Source organism: Loxodonta africana, chromosome 19 (genome assembly GCF_030014295.1).
Source record: "Loxodonta africana isolate mLoxAfr1 chromosome 19, mLoxAfr1.hap2, whole genome shotgun sequence".
Lineage (NCBI taxonomy): Eukaryota > Metazoa > Chordata > Mammalia > Proboscidea > Elephantidae > Loxodonta > Loxodonta africana.
In genome coordinates this window covers 7,976,852-7,993,513 of record NC_087360.1, presented here as the reverse complement: position 1 = coordinate 7,993,513, position 16,662 = coordinate 7,976,852, and the positions used below count along the sequence as shown (strand labels likewise).

Below are 16,662 nucleotides of genomic sequence, written 5' to 3'. Positions count from 1 at the left end.
TGGTGCCGGCCCTCCAGGAAAGAGGACAGAGCGCCACACTCCTGGAAGGCACGTCTGGCTCCTGCCCACGGCTGCGCTTTGTACATTATCAGGTGCTGCGTAAACGCCGGGTACGTTCAGAAAGACATGGTCCCTGCTCTCAAGGAATTTATAATCTCGTTGGGGGAAGATAATTATAGAATAGCATGAAACAGACATCAGGGAAGTGCCAAATGGAATGCGATCAAGGAGAACGTGGAATCCATGGGCTGTTGGGAAGGACAGGCCGCTGTGGCTGGGCAGAGAGCGTGGATTTGCAGTTGGGCAGACCACCCTGATTAACCTGTGCTGGTAGAGAGGTGGCCCCACGTGGAGGGGGCTTTGCTCCCTCTTCTGTGCGGTGGGGCAGTAAAACTGAGCTCCTGGGGTTTTTGAGACAGGACAAAGGCTACACAGTATAGGATGTTTAATACTTAGTGCTCGAGGGATGCTCGTTCTCTCCCTGGCTCTGACCCACATGCCGTTCACTAACCTCTCTCCCTTGAGGGTGATAGTTCCCGTCTGCAGCCATGGAGGCTGGATGAACCCCTGAAGCTATTGCCCTGAGATAATCTTTAAACCTTAAACCAAAAATATCCCCCGAAGCCTTAAAACAGAAAAATAATTTAGCTAAACTAGGTCTGCCTTGAGTATTATGCTCTTTTAAGATCTACCTCTGTGGGCTCAAACTGACACTATAGCAGCTGAAAAGGTTAGATGGGAACCTTCGGGGGCAGTGAGTTCACGTTAACGGAGGAGGGACAGTGCAGAAAAGGAGGGTGAGAATGGCCGCACGACTCGAGGAATGTAGCCAGTGTAGTAAATTGTACGTGTAGAAACTGTGCAATTGGTGTAGGTTTTGCTGTGTATGCTCTCAACAACAACAAAATAAATAAAATTTAAAAAGGTGATGGTTCCATGCCTGGTTCAGCATCCCATCCCCTGAGAATCTTTTTTTATTTTTTAAACTTTATTTTGTTGTTGCCGGGCAGTTGAGTTAGGTTGTTTCCACCTTTTGGTTGTTGTGACTAGTGCCACAATGAATACTGATGTACACATCTCTTTCTGAGTCTCTTCTTTCAAGTGTTCTGGGTGTATACCAAGGAGTGGAATTGTTGGGTCATGTGGTATTTCTAATTTTAGTTTTTTGAGGAACTATCACAGTTTTCCACAACGGTTATGCCATTTTGCATTGCTGTCAGCAATGGATAAGGGTTCCGTTTTCCCCATATCCTCACCAGCATTTGTTATTTTGTGTTGTGTTTTTTATCTTGGCCATCTTGAACAAAAAAAAAACCGATCCATTGCTGCCGAGTCGATTTCAACTCATACCGACTGTATAGGACACAGCAGAACTGCTCCATAGAGTTTCCAAGGAACTCCTGGTGGATTCGAACCACCGACCTTTTGGTTAGCAGCTGTACCACTTAACCGCTATACCCTCCTAGTGGGAGTGAAATGGTATCTCATTGTGGTTTTGATTTGCATCTCTTTGATAGCTAATGAGGCTGAGCGTCTTTTCATGTGTTTGGTGGCCATTTGAATGTCCTCTTTGGTGAAATGTTTATTTATGTCCTTTGCCCATTTTATGATTGGGTTGTCTTTTTGTTGTTAAGTTGTTGAAATTTTATATATGTTTTTGTTATTAGATTCTTACCAGACACATATAGTTTCTGAAGATATTCTGGGAGAGGGAGGGGTTGTCTTTTCACTTTTTTGGTAAAGTCATTTGATGAACAGAAGTTTTTAATTTTTATGAGGTCCCATTTATTTACTCTGTCTTTTGCTGTTTGTGCTCTTCTTATTATATTAGATAACCCACTGTCAGAAGCTAGGCCCCCCCTGAAAATCCTGATAAAATGCAGATTTCCAGGCCAGCCCCAGACCACTGATTGCGAATGTCTGGTCCTTGCGGCCAGGAACCTGTGTTGCAGGTGGACAGCTTTTTGTGTTTTTAAGCACTCAATTAATAAGCGGTTACACTTTCTTTTTTCAGAAATCTTTTGAAGGTTTTATTCATTTAAACGGGTAAAACAGCTTATAAAATTCAAATGCTACCTAAAAAAAAATTTTTTTTTAATTAACATGTAATTCACGTACCAGAAAATTCACCTTTTTGTGAGTGTACAGTCCAGGGGTTTTTAGTATTTTCGGCTGTACGACTCCTCACTGCTATTCATTTAGAATGTTTTCATCACCCCAAAATAAACCCCATCCCCATTAGCAGCTCTCATCCTCTCTCCGTCCCCATCCCTAGCAACCACGTATCTACTTTCCGTCACCATGGATTTGCCTATTCTTCAAACATTTTTTTTACTGTAAATCTTTGTGTAAGTCTGCCTCCCCCGCCACCCACCCAGGGGTGTAGCGAGGGTAAGGAGTGCCCAGGGGCAGTCTCTAAGTCATGCCCCCCCCCCAAAATTTCAAGATGAATAGACATTGATAGCAGTGACGAAAAGAAGGCAGTCATGCCCGAGGCTCATGGCCTGCGTGGTAGGCACCCGCGTCCCGGGGGGCTGTCAGGCTGACAGGCAGCTCCTGGGGCCCCGGGCCTTGGCAGTGGCAGCGCCTTTAGGCCAACGAACCATGCCCGGGAATATTCCGGCAGACACCAAGAGCCAGGCAGCAGACAGCAGTGCCGAAACATGGCTGAAGTGGGCATTGGGCTTTTTGGAGCAGCTCAAGTCCCACATAGTTTGGTCTTGGACATATCTCTGGACCGTGTGGCATCACCTCCTATGACATTGTCACTCGGTGTGGTCTGCACCCCCTCACCCCTCGAGTGACGCCACTGAGGCCTTGTCTGGCACCCGCTTTGACTTGTGCCAGGGGCAGGTGCCCACCTGTGGCCCCCCTCACTATACCTCTGCTCTCACCCACTGCCACCCTCTTCTCTTCCCTAGAGGTAACCAGTGTTAGCAGTTTCTATTTGTCATTCTGGATAGTGTGAGTGCACAGGCAGACACAGACAGACAGGCATAGGCAGACACTGATAGACACACAGACCCAGACAGATACACGGGCACAGATACATATATACACATATGAATACATACATGCATATCTTTTTCTTTACTACTCCTGGTATTCTGTTCACATGTTCTGTACCTTTCTTGTATGCATCTGGAGATACGGAAATACTTTCATGTTTTGGCAGACCATCCCATGTGAGCACATGAACCATTGCCTCATTCTTTGTCACCGCTGCATTGTACTACATAATTTATTTATTGTGCCTTTTTACCGAATCGCAAGTTAGGTTATTTCCAACTTGACTCTGTTCTTACTGTAAAAACTAGAACTGTCCACAAAAATCAAGGGCCCCTCCCTGTTCCCTGGAGTTTCCCTCCATCTAGCCTTCCAGCATGAAGCTGCAAGTCCGCTGTCCACACTTAGAGAAACACAGCCCAGGAGCCTAGAGATGGTGAGCTGTGACCTCTGCTCCAATCACTCACCTGGCCTTGGTTTGTACCTGCTCCAGGGGACCAAGTGGCCTTTTTCCCCGATGCTCTCCTTTGAGGACGAGGAAATTCCCCTAGCCAGTGGTTTTGCACACCTGCTAGGGCGGCACCCCAAATCAAGTCAGGATCCTTCCCAGGGCGCAGAGCTGCCCAGTTGCCCAGCACAGCCCTGTGATCCTCCCCTCCGTGGGCCCTTTGACCCCAAAGTGGGTGAGGCTTAGAGCACGGCCCTAATGGGACATGGGCACACACAGGCCAAGGAACCTGCCAGAGACTCGGGGGTCCAGGATGAATCAGTAGAATAAAACACCGCTCCCTGGTCTCACGCACATGTGATTGGGTGACTCAGTTTCTGTTCCATTTTCTCCTCCAGAAAAACAAAAACAAGAAGAAGGGCAAGGACGAGAAGTGTGGCTCAGAGGTGACCACTCCAGAGAACAGCTCCTCCCCAGGGATGATGGACATGCACGGTGAGCTCCCCGCGGACGCTAGGTGGCCTCCGCACGGACGCTGGCCGGCCTGGCGCTCGCAGCTGTGGCTTTGTTTCATTAGCAGGTTGGTTCACATTCCAGGCGAAGGGTAGGAGGGCCGGGCAGGACCAGGAGGCCTTGGTGCCAAGGAGAAGGCTCAGCTGGGGAGAGAGGACATTTCTTTTCTCAGCTCAGTGAGCCGAGAGAGCAGCCTGTGCCCAGCCCGAGACAGACAATAAGACCCTCTGCCACCCGCAGGCAGAAGCCTTTTGGAGAGCTTTCTGAGAACTCAGGACATTTTGTTTGGTATATGTTTCTGTTTCTCTCATATAGGCCTCACGTAGCATATAAACTAGCTACCATGGAGCCAACTCCAACTCATGGCGCCTCATTTCTGTCAGAGTAGAACTGTGCTCCATAGGGTTTGTTTTTTTATGTTTTGTTTTAATAGTATTGTGTTTTTCAGTGAAGGTTTACACTGCAAATTAGGTTTCCATTTAATAATTACTGCACAAGTTGTTCAGAGACATTGGTTACATTTTTCGAAATATTTTGACTTCCTCATTAATTCCCTCTGGATGTTTCGTTTCCAATACTCTGGTTTCCCTGTCATCTTTGCTCTAGAGAATTATTGACCATTTGGCCTTCGTATAGATGACTTTTTAATCCATAGGGTTTTTGATGGCTGATTTTTTGGGAACTAGACCACCAGGCCTTTCTTCCAAGGTGCCTCTGAGTGAACTTTAACCTCTAACCTTTTGGTTAGCAGCTGAGTACAATATCTATTTGCACCATCCAGGAACTTCCGCATAGTATATATGTGATTGTATTTTCTGTTGCCCATTTTGCTTTGGCTGCTGGGAAGCTCCAAACTGGATTTCTGACGCTGCCTTAATTGCTCTCAGTTCCTGGTATCTGCCTGTCCACGCTGACAGCTGAACTTCTTTTGCTCTCTTATTTCAAAAGTTGTAACCAGTGACCTACAGATGGAATCCGGGTAGAGACGTGCTCTAGCCAGTCCCCAGTTGTTTTGACGTTGTAGGTGTTTACTTTTCTTGGAGAGGAAAGGCGCAGATCATAAATGTGCAACTTGGTGTAACGGTTACCAACCGAACACATCCAGGTAACCAGCACCCAGATCAAGTCACAGAATGTTCCCAGCCCCCGGTGGGCCCCTCAGGTCCCTTTCTTGTTGTCCCCAACCCTCCAAGGAAAACCACCACTTCTAACCTCCTAGATTCAAACTTGAAGTTTGTTAAAAATTGATTTACTTTCCAGTATTTGTAAATGAGAAACTCAACATTTCTGTGTCCTTCGAGAAATCAGGTCTGGCAGTGCTAGGTGTGCACACTCTCGAGGCAACTGCCGACAGAGGTAGAAGCAGTTGTTCACTGGGGGTGGGGATGTGCTCTCTGACCCCCCTCTCCCCCCGGCTCAGTATCCCCATTTCTGTCATCTGCCTGGTTGGCTGGTATAAGAGTTCGCACCCCTGTCTTTTTCCAGCTCTTGATCCCAATCTTAATGTCTTTGTCCTTTTGCAGTTGTTGTTTTTACAACTTATGGAGGCCCTGTGTGTTACAGAATAGAACTGCTCCATAGGGTTTTCTTGGCTGTAATCCTTACAGAAGCAAATCGCCAGGCCTTTTCTTCCATGGTGCTTCTGGGTGGGTTCAAACCACCAACCTTTTGGTTACCAGCCAAGTGCAGACTGTTTGCGCCACCCAGGGACCTTAGTGTCTTTGTCTTTTTAACCACCCCAAACCTTTCGTATAGCAAGCTGAGATCAGATAAATAAGTAAATAAAAAAGGACTGTTGCTTTGCTTGAGTTTCAGATGTCTCCAGACCTTGGGCTGTCTTGTTCTGAGGAAGGGAGGCCAGCAGATGTCCCCATCGGTTCAAATGAACTTGTCTAAACAAGTCACCACTTCAAGGTCAGGGAGTGTCCCTTGGTGCTCAACTGGCCTCAGAATACCACACTGGGGTTTTGCTGGTGGTTGATCATGCCAGGAAAGCCCCCACTGGTCTGGGAAGCATAGTTGGGATTCATTTATCTCCAGAAATAGATATGTGGGTGGGACATGAACGTCTCATGACTTCTCTCTGGGGGATGAGGTGACCCCAGTCCTGACTGGATCATAGAGCTGCATCTGAGGGCTTAGGGCAGAGGTCAGGATCACAGGCGTGGCATCACACCCAAAACCCAAAACCAAACCCATTGCCGTTGAGTTGATTCTGACTCTTAGCAACCTTGTAGGACAGCGTAGAACTGCCCTGTAGGGTTTCCAAGGCTATAAATCTTTACAGAAATGTATTGCCACATCTTTCTCCTGCAGAATAGCTGGTGGGCTAAAACTGCTGACCCCCAGGTTGGCAGCCGAGCACCCTAACCACTGTACCAACAGGGCTTCTTGCGTCAGACTCCCCAGAGTTCAAATCCTGACTCTCTCAGGATCTCTTCCTACCTAGGGTTAATTGTTTAGCTTCTGACCTTGCTTTAAGGAGCCCTGGTGGTATAATGGTTAAGCACATAACTACTAACCAAAAGGTTGGCAGTTCAAACCCACCCATTTGCTCCTTGGAAGAAGGCCTGGTGATCTGCTCCCATAAAGATTACAGTCTAGAAAACTCTATGGGGCAGTTCTGCTCTGACAGTTGGTCGGAACCAACTTGACAGCATCCAACAACAACAGCAGCCTTGTTTTACTTATTATTTTTTAATCTATACAATGGGGTTGGTAGTGTCTACTTCATAAGATCCTTGTGAGTGTTAAATAAGATACTGCCTGGAAAGGCTTGGTAATATTAGTAGGGAGAGTTTACTAAGCCATGACAGAGTGCTAAGCGTCGTGCTAAGTACGTATCATGCCTTATTGTATTTAATCCTAATAACAAGCCCCACTGTACAGATGTGGACGCTGAGGCAAAAGGTAATGTAACCTGCTTAGGGTTAGGAAGTTACTAAATGGCAGCTCTGGCCCTGGAGCGCCTTTGGAGGCAGAACTCAGGTTTGTGGCCGGGAACCCAGAGGAACCCTCCAGAAAAATAGAGAACGCGGAGCCAACCAGGTCCCTCACACAGGAGCCGTGCTGATCTCAATCTCCTTATCAGTTCCGTTTTGGAATATGTGCAGCCAAGACCAAGTCAGACCACAGGGTGTGTAAGTGAGGAAGTGCCGGGAAAGAGGTTTACCTGACTAGAGGTATCTGGAAAGGCTGCAGGTAGGAGGATGGGCACAGTGGAGGTGAAGGAAGGGGCCTCTGCGTCGGCTCGTCAGTCTACAGGATGCAGCAGGGGTTAGCCCAAGTATTGGGGTCATACTGTTACAGCTTACCAGTCTAGGCTGGGGCAGTTAACTTGGTAAACATTAGCACTTCCTATCATTCATTAACATAACCTTAGTCTCCCAGGGCTGCCACAGCAAAGTCCCACTAAGTAGGTGGCTTCAAACAGCATATTTATGGTCTCACAGATCTGAAGGATGGAAGTCTGAGTCAGGGTGTCAGCCATGTCGATTCCTTCTGAGGGTGGATCTGTTCCATTCCTCTCTCCTAGCTTGTGGTCAACCCAGGTGTGCTTGGTATGTAGATGCTTCTTCACATGGCGTCCTTTCTCAGTCTGTCTGTCTCTCTCTTCTTCTCTTCTATAAGGACACCAGTTACAGAGAATTAGGGCCCAACCTAGTCCAGTATGACCTAATTTCACCGAACCGATAGCATCTTTAAAGACCCTCTTTCCATGCAGGGTCATGTTCACAGGCACAGGGGTTAGGATTTCGGCATCATTTTGGGGGGACGCTGTTCAATCTATAACAGGATCCACAGGGCTGAGCCTTCTACCCCCTGCCGGACATCCTTACGCACACGTGCGCGTGCACAAGTGTGGGCACACACGCACACGCACACACACCTTGACACAGAAGAGTTTAGACTTTCTTGAAAGGTAGATCAAGAGCACACACATCTTTTTTTTTTTTCTTTTTGAGTTCCAGAATTCACAAGAGAATGCTTCTGTGTAATGAGTGCCCAGAGTATACTTAAAATAAGATCCAATTTACCCGATTCTGGCTGCGTGACGCTCCCTTGACAGGCTGAGATAGAGGAAAAACTCGTGTTCAGAGTGGGGCAGACCAGCCTGAGCAAGGGGCTCTAGGGCTCTGGGCCTTAGTCCCCCTGCCCCCCACCCCGTAAAGTGAGGGTGGTAACAGCACCTATCCAGTCGGTTCTTGGGAGGATTAACAGAGGCCTCTGCAAATGTTCTTGCTCAGTACCTGACCCTCGGACTTCTGGCCTCCAGAACTGTGAGACCATGAACATACGTTCTTATAAGCGACCCAGCTTATGATATCTTGTCCTGGCAGCCCTGGGACACTAACGTGGGGCCCGTTATGAGAGACCCAGCTTCGATTCCCAGCCAGGGCACCTCATAGGCAGCCATCACCCATTTGTCAGTAGAGGCTTGAGTGTTGCTAGGATGCCGAACATGTTTCAGCAGAGCTTCCAGACTAAGATTGAGAAGAAAGGCCTGGTGATCTACTTTTGAAAATCAGCCAGTGAAAATCCTGTGAGCATAACAGAACCACATCTGATCCTGGGGGAGGCACAGGCCTGGGCAGGAGTCTTGTTGTGTTGTGCGTGGGGTCATCAGGCATCGGGGGCAGACGCAATGGCAGCTGCCAACAACAAATGAAGTGATGTTAATGAATGACTGACAGCACTAATGTTTACTAAGTTAACTGCCTCAGCCTAGCCTGGTAAGCTGGCAGCCTGGCACATAGTAGGTACTCAGGAACATGCTGGTTAGTGTCTTTCTCTCACCCATTTTTATCAAAATGACCTTGGTCCCAGGCGCAGCGTGACCCAGAAAGGCAGCCAGAGACTGTGATTTTGAACTTGTTGCTTGGGCATCTGCCATTAAAAATGAGTCTTTGCATCTAAGAAAGAAGACCCTAGGTGAGGGGATACGTGCCCCTGTCTGACTAGTTCTTTTAGATGAGCTTGACCACTAATGCCATTGTCCAATTAATGTCCTTCCTTTTCTTCTTTTTATTATGAAAAATTCCAGCCAGGCAGAACAGCAGAGAGAATAGTATAATGACCCCCCCATATGCCCACTCAAATGAAAAAAAAAAAAAAACCCATCGCCATCAAGTCGATTCCAACTCACAGTGACCCTTTAGGACAGAGTAGAACTGCCCCATAGTGTTTCCAAGAAGCAGCTGGTGGATTCGCACTACCCTTTTGGTTAGCAGCTGAGCTCTGAACCACTGTGCCACCAGGCCTCCTAGGTTTTAATTAACGTGATGCTATATTGCTTCATCTGCTTTCTAAGTGTGTGAAGCTTTTTAATTGAAGAATACGTATAAGAACATGCCCTGCTCTTGAGTATGAAGTTCTGTTCCTGTAATCTGACTGTTGTTGTCGGGTGCCGTCAAGTTGACTCTAACTCATGACAACATCATGCACTTCAGAGTAGAACTGTGCTCCATACAGTTTTCAAGGCTGTGACCTTTTGGAAGCCGATCGCCAGGCTCGTCTTCCCAGGTACCTCTCAGTGGGTTCGAACTACCAGCCTTTTGGTTAGTAGCCACACGATTAACCATTGGTACTACCTAGCTCCTTTTAAGATCCAGACCATGTTCAAATTCCCCAATTGTCTCAAAATGTTTCTTGCAGCTGGTGTATTCAAAATGATCTAAACAAAGTCTGCACATCGTATTTAGTTGTTAGATATCTTACGTTTCTGTTAATTTACAGTAGTCTTCCCTCCCCCCGCCCTTTTTTTTTTTTTTGTGACATTGATTTGTTGAAGATACTGGGCTGGTTGGCCTATGGAATGGTCTACCTTCTGTGGTTAACTTGTTCCTCTCTCCCTTTTATTTCTTGTAATGTGAAAGTCTGTCTGGAGGCTTGACTAGGTTCAGGTGAAATGTTTTGGCACTACTAAGTCCTTCCTGTTTCTTCACAGCCAGATATACATGGTGTCTAGTTTCCTTACTCAGAATATGCCTCAAGTACCCTCAAAAGATTCTGGGCCCAAGAGGCCACCGTCCCAGCTGCCTCCAAACACAGGACCCTCTTGGGTGGCTGCATTGAGTTCTTCTCATGAGCCACATGGGAGAGGTCAGGTCCAGATGCCAGAACCCTCAGTCTTGTGGGGTGTATAAGGCCCTGGGTGTGGTCAGCTTAGAAGTCTCAAGTGGAGGAAGTGTCCAGACCTCTCCAAGGAGAACCTCCTGTGGGGCTCTAGCCACTGAGGTGCAGGGAAGCTGAGCACCCCACCCATGTTCCTGAAGCATATCGTAGGATTTCACTTTTGGTTCTGTTCCCCCCATGCAGATGACAACAGCAACCAGAGCTCCATAGCAGACGCCTCCCCCATCAAACAGGAGAACAGCAGCAACTCCAGCCCTGCTCCAGAGCCCAACTCGGCCGTGCCCGGTGATGGTGCAGAAGCCAAGGTGGATGAGACCCAGGCTGATGGGAAGGAGCACCTCGGGGCTGAAGGTACATGCCCTTCCGGGTTAGGCTCAAAGGGGCTCCCTCCACCCTAAGCCTTTGCCAGTCGCTTCAACCAGCCGCTGTACCGGTGCTAATGGAGGTCCAGCCCTGTTACGGCCCCAGGAAGATGACAGTAGAAGAAAGATAACCCTTGGAGCTCATGTTCTCATGGTGGCCATTAAGATTCCTATAATCTAGTATCTGGAAAATGATTGATATGGAGAGTTACAAAATAGGGAAAGGGGATGGGAAGTCTTGCTGGTTTACTTGGTTGATTGTAGTTTTAAGTAGGGTGGTCAGGGATGGTGACATTGGAATAAACAAGGCTCAAGTTAGGTGAGGAAGCATGTGGAGATCTGGGAGAAGAGCATTGTACCCAGAGAGGATAGGCAGTGCAAAGGCCCTGAGACAAGAGTGTGCTCGGTGCGGTTGAAGAAAGGTGAGTGAAGGGCTTAAAGAGTTAAGATGAGGTCAGAGAGGAGACAAGGCCTGGAGTCGGGGAGCTCATAAGGCCACAGGAAGGACTTGAGCTTTTACACTGAAGTGGATGCCACCGGAGATTGGAGTGACATCTGGGGGATCAAATCTGGTTGCTTTGGTTGAGAACAGAAAATGGGGGGGCCATGGCAGAAGCAGGGAGACCAGTGGAGGCTGCTAGAATTGCCTAGGGGAGAGAGGATGACAGCTTGAATCAAGATGGGAGCAAGGAGACAGTAAGAAGTGGTCAGACTGTGGAGGATGTATGTGGTATTTATTTTGAGGTCTCTAGACTCTTTTTGAGAAGCCATGGTGGTGCAGTGGTAAAGTGATTGGCTGCTAACCAAAAGGTAGGCAGTTTGAAACCACCAGCAGCTCCACGGGAGAAAGATGTGGCAGTCTGCTTCCGCAGAGATTTACTGTCTTGGAAACCCTGTGGGTGAACTGTGAGTTGGAATCAACCCAATGGTAGTGGGTTGGAGAGACTCTTTAAATGAAAAATTTCAAATATGTAGAAAATCTAAAAAATGGTATAATAATACTCTTCCATATGCCCATAAACCGGATTGAGCAATTGTTAATATGTGTATTTTTTGCTTTGTCTCTATTTTTTTCTAGAACCATTTGAAAAGTAAGTTGTAGATGGTGTGATGTGTCATTCTGCATCTTTTAAAAATAAGGGCATTCTCTTACATGACCGTAAATACCAGCAGCACACCTAAGAAAATGAACGATAATTTCGATTGTCTGGTATCCAGGCCTATTTTGCAGGTAGAGGTGAGAGTGTGTATGGATGGATTGTCCATGGGGTGTGAACAAGAGGGGGATCAAGGGTGGCTTTGAGCACCTGGAAGAGACAGCGGAAGGAGGGTCTGTGTGGGCCCGTGACAAACGTCCGAGTGATTTCAGCCTCCGGGTGCAGCTGTCCCAGGCTCAGCTGAATGTAGAGTCTGGAGTTGGAGGGGCAGGATGAAGGCCCAGGCTGGGGATGTAGGTTTGGCTTGTCGGTGCGTTGCCTGCCCTGCAGGAGGAGGCAGCTGGCCCCAGTCGGGGGTCCGAGTGCTGTGGGAGAAAGGCTGTCCCGCGCCACAGGGTCTGTCTGCCTCCGTCCAGTTCTCCCTAGACACTTCGCTGCCTCCCGCCCCGGGCCAGGCTCTGTCTTCCTGCTGATGGGCTTGGGGTTATTTCCGGTCTTTTTTATTTTATGCCTACGATCCTTGCACACACATCTCTGTGTCTTTGCGTAGTTGTGGGTGGACCTGGGATAAATTTCCGGAAGCAGAGGGTGCGTGCCTTGACAATGTCAGTGGCTCCTGCTACCTTGGTTTCCCTCCAGGGAAGCTGTGGCAGAGTGACCTTCCTCTCGCACAGTGTCTCAGCCTTGGCAGAGGGGATGGCGTGGGCTGGGTCATCGTCCGTCATGGAGCCACCCTGTGTAGGATGTTGAGCAGCACCCCTGGCCTCCACCCACTAGATGACAGTAGCACCCAGTTGTGACAACCAAAATATGGTTCCAGACGTTGCCGTGTGTCCCCTGGGGGCACATTCACCCCTGGTTGAGAACCTCTGACCTAGCAGCTTTGATACAGCTTTTCCATCACGTACAGGGTGTGAGCACCCACTGTGACCCCACGGTGGCCCACAGCCATGGCCCACCCACCAGGCTTCCCAGCTTCCTTCCTGGTGAGGGGGCTCTGCAGGTGGAAGGCACTGGAGCAGAGAAGGTGGGGCAGGGGCTGTGGACACAGGCAGGACCTCACACCCAGCCTGACCCCCTTCTTCCTGGGCAGGCAGCCTCGCCGTCCTGGAGCCCCCGTTTCCTCTGTGACGGATCCACAAACAGCTTCCTTTGTCAGGTTGTCACATGGGGTAGATGAAGCAGGGGGCTCGGCAGAGCTTGGCTTGTGGGAAGGGGCCCCAAAGGGGCTTGGCCCGCGTGTGTGGATGGCAGAGGCCTTACAAGGCCGCGTCCCGTTTCTGTCCATCCTCATCGCATTCTGCCCATGACCTCGTTCTCCCATGTTTGGGATCTGGGTCTCCTTTGCCCTAAAGCGACAGGAAAAGCTAAGCTGCAGGAATTACGCTTGGGGTGAATGCAGCCATAACTGGCACACTTTGCTAACTGTCACCCCCAACCCCGAGGTCCAGGTGGGAGCCACCCTAGGGGCTTCTTCCCACTACCCCAGACCCTGTGTGGGTACCTGGCATTTCCCAGGCAGGGCCATCACAGTGGGACAGGCCCACCCCCTCTGCCAGGCTGCCCAAGTCCTCGAGGGAAGAGACTGTGGACAGACCCACACAGCCTGCCCAGGTGGATGCACCTGGACTGCTGGGGCAGGCAGATCAGCCACCAGCTGTTGACCTTGCCTTGAACTTGTTTACTGCAGTGTGAGTTCAGGGAGTGACATAACATCCAAGTTCCCGGGACTAAATTTAGGCATTTTCCTTGGGTGAGTTCCAGCACCGTTACGCTAAGAGCGCTGGGTGTCCCCCGAGCCCTCGGCTATGGGGGCTCCAAGGTTGGTTCCCACTGAGCTATCGGGAGAGGCCCCGGCTGGGGTTTCTCTGGCCAGCAAAGGTCAGTGTGACTCTCCCGGTGATTAGTGCCTTCATGAGTTTTAAGCCCCCATCTGGGACTCCTACCTCTCTCTCTGCTTTGTAGAGCCCCCTCCATGGGCTAGAAAAGGAGCTGGGGTCCCCAGGGATGCTAAGCCACAGGTGTGACACATGTTCTGGAAAGCCTATTAACTTTCTAAATGCTGACATTAAAGCAAACACATACGATCTAAAGTAGAATACGATGTTAACATGGGCTTTTAAAGATAAAACTAAAACGTCAAAGAAATTTCTGGCTTATGGGGTGTTTGGGGCGATGTCCCAGATAACCCCTCATTATTCCTTTTCTGAGGAGCGCTGGTGGTGCAGTGGTTAAGTGCTCAGCTGCTAACTAAAAGGTCAGCGATTTGAACTCACCAGCTGCTCCGAGGATGAAAGATGGCAGCCTGCTTCTGTAAAGATTACAGCTTTGGAAACCCTATGGGGCAGTTCTGCTCTGTCCTATAAGGTCGCTATGAGTTGGAATTGACTCGATGGCGATGGGTTACTCTACCTGGGGGTATTTTGCCATTTGGGTGCTTTTCATGCCATTCCATTTAACCCTCAGCCACCCTACAGCATGGAATTCCAACCTTGTATTTTTATTTTTTTGTCATTTTTAAATTGAGGCAAAACCCATATGACATAAAATCAGCCAATTTAAAGGGAACACATCAGTGGCATTTAGTATATTGGCAGTGTTGTGCAGCCACCATGTAGCTCCATTTTCATCACCCCAGAAGGAAACCCTGGGTCAGCCTTGTTTTTGCAGAGGAGGAATCTGAGATCGAGGACTTGTGTGATGGAAGCGGGATTCCAGCCCAGATCTGCCTCCTCCCGTTGCTCCCACAGGCCTGGCAAGGCCAGCCGCCCTTCACTGCAGGGGAGGATGGACCACTACCCTCCCCATGGTGGCAGGAAAGCCCAGCTCAGAGCCCTGCACTAGAACAGGGCAGGTGGTATCTCCTGGTAGTGATGACGTGGGGTCAGTGGGTGCAGGTCTGAGGAATGACAGGTACTTGTTACAAGGGCTAAGCTAGAGGATGTGCTGGAAAGTCCAGCTCCTTGGGAAGGGTTTCTTGTGGCTCCTACCTGCGCTGTCCCCCAGCCGTCTTTCTGCTACCCATGTCTCCTCAGGCCCTGGAGAGCTGCTCATTCTCTCCCATATTAAACCAGTAGCCGTTGAATCGACTCTGGCTGATGGTGACCCCATGTGTGTCAGAGTGGAGCTGTGCACCATGGGGCTTTCAGGGCTGAATTTTCAGAAACAGATTGGCAGGACTTTCTTCTGAGGCATCTCTAGGTGGACTTGAACTGCCAAGCTTTCACTTAGTAGCCTAGCGTGTTAATAATCTTTTGCACTACCCAGGGTTGGAGGTTCGAGTCCACCCAGAGGCACCTCGGAAGAAAGGCCTGATGATCTACTTCTGAAAAATCAGCCACTGAAAACCCTGCGGAGCCCAGTTCTCCTCGTAGGAGTCCACTTGACAGCAACTGGTTTCCCCCATATTGTTGTTGTGTGCTGCCAAGTCGATTCTAACGCGTAGCAACCCTATAGGACAGAGGAGAACTGCCCCACAGGTTTTCCCCATATTATTTCTCTTTTCAGAAGCCCTCGAATGTAAGTCCTGGTTTCTTGGGCATTCTTCGGTATTGTTGTTGTGGTTAGTGGCCGTTGAGCTGATTCTGACTCATGGCAGCCCCTTGTACAATGGAACAAAACATTGCCTGGTCCTGTGCCATCCTCATGATCACTGGCATGCTTGAGTCCATTGTTGCCTTCCAACCTAGGGTACTCATCCAGCACTAAACAGACAATATTTTCTTGTGATCCACAGGGTTTTTGTTGGCTAATTTTTAGAATTGCCAGGCCTTTCTTTCCAGTCTGTCTTAGTTAGGAGGCTCCCCCGAAACCTGTTCACCATGAGTCACCCTGCTGGTATTTGAAATACCGGTGGCCTAGCTTCTAGTTTGATAGCAATGTGAAAGCCCACCACAGTTTGACAAACTGACAGACAGGTGGTGGAGTATTATTTTAGTGGACTTTTAAAAACTCAGGCTAATATGTGCTCTTGAGGCCTTGAGTGCCTTCAGGGGTTTTGCTGTTCTCTTTGTGAGCTGACTGGCTTTATACCCAAGAAGTTTCAGGTAAAACCATCATTACTTCTGCCTCCACTCAAGCTGCACCCCCTCCTGCAGCCTGCACCTTCCTTCTAAAGAAACTGAGGCTGAAGAACCAGCCCAAGTGATTGTATTAAAGGGTTGGCTCAGTAAGGGATGGCTCCATAGGATGTTACGTGGCTATCTTGCGTGCTCTTGTATTTAGAGACTTTTTAAAGACACGAGAAAGTCTTGCAAAATATCGGATGATCCCCATCTGGGGAGAGAAGAGAATAATATGTGTGTAGGGGGGATATCTGGAAAGATGTTGGGAACATTCGCTAAAATGTTCATGGGGTGGTATCTATGGGAGGTGTGAAATGATGGTGTGTTGTTGTGTGTCAAGTCGATTCCAACTCATAGCGACCCCATGTGACAGAGTAGAACTGCTCCATAAGGTTTTCTAGGCTGTAGTCTTTACGAAAGCAGATCACTGGGCCTTTTCTCCTGCAGAGCCACTGCAGCCAAGCTCTTAACTGTTGTACCGCCAGATAATAGGTGATTTAAAAAAATTTTTCCCGTGTTTTCTGTTGCCTGCAATAATCAGTCATTGCTGTAACACTCATAAAAAGACTCACGTTATTAAGAAAAAAGATTACAAAGGGTCAGCCAGTTACCCTTGACATCTTCCCAAGGAAAAGGCAGGCTCTTTTAAGAAACAGCCAGAGGAAACCCGGTGGCCATGATGGTTGGAGTGCATTGGGGCCACCAGAGGGCGCTGCAGGCAAGGAGCACAGGAGGCTGATGCCTTCGTTCTCTTGAGGCAAGTAATGGGTGTGCATCAGAGAACGGGAGGCCCCTAGCTCAGCGTGTGGCGTGGCTGCTTACAAAGGCTTCACTAAAAAATAAGAGGAAGATAATATTTACAGAATAGGCAAGAAAATCCTATGGAGCAGTTCTACCCTGTAACACGGGGGGTTGCCATGAGTCGGTATCAACCCAACAGCAACAGGTTTGGTTTGAGTTTTGGTTATAGAAACCAA

The 16,662-nt window shown here is 48.8% G+C and overlaps 1 protein-coding gene across 4 annotated transcripts in view; it reads left to right on the top strand.

Annotated features, from left to right (window-relative positions):
* Positions 1-16,662, top strand: part of BCL7A (BAF chromatin remodeling complex subunit BCL7A) — a 33,063-nt gene that overhangs the window by 9,144 nt on the left and 7,257 nt on the right. For 2 of the 4 annotated variants that reach the window (XM_023539255.2, XM_023539256.2), the window contains exons 3-5: positions 18-110; positions 3,853-3,949; positions 10,286-10,453. In XM_023539255.2, coding sequence (XP_023395023.1) covers positions 18-110; positions 3,853-3,949; positions 10,286-10,453 — 358 coding nt within the window. The remainder of the gene's footprint in view (positions 1-17; positions 111-3,852; positions 3,950-10,285; positions 10,454-16,662) is intronic. The other 2 variants (XM_003420293.4, XM_003420294.4) reach the window with 1 other exon arrangement.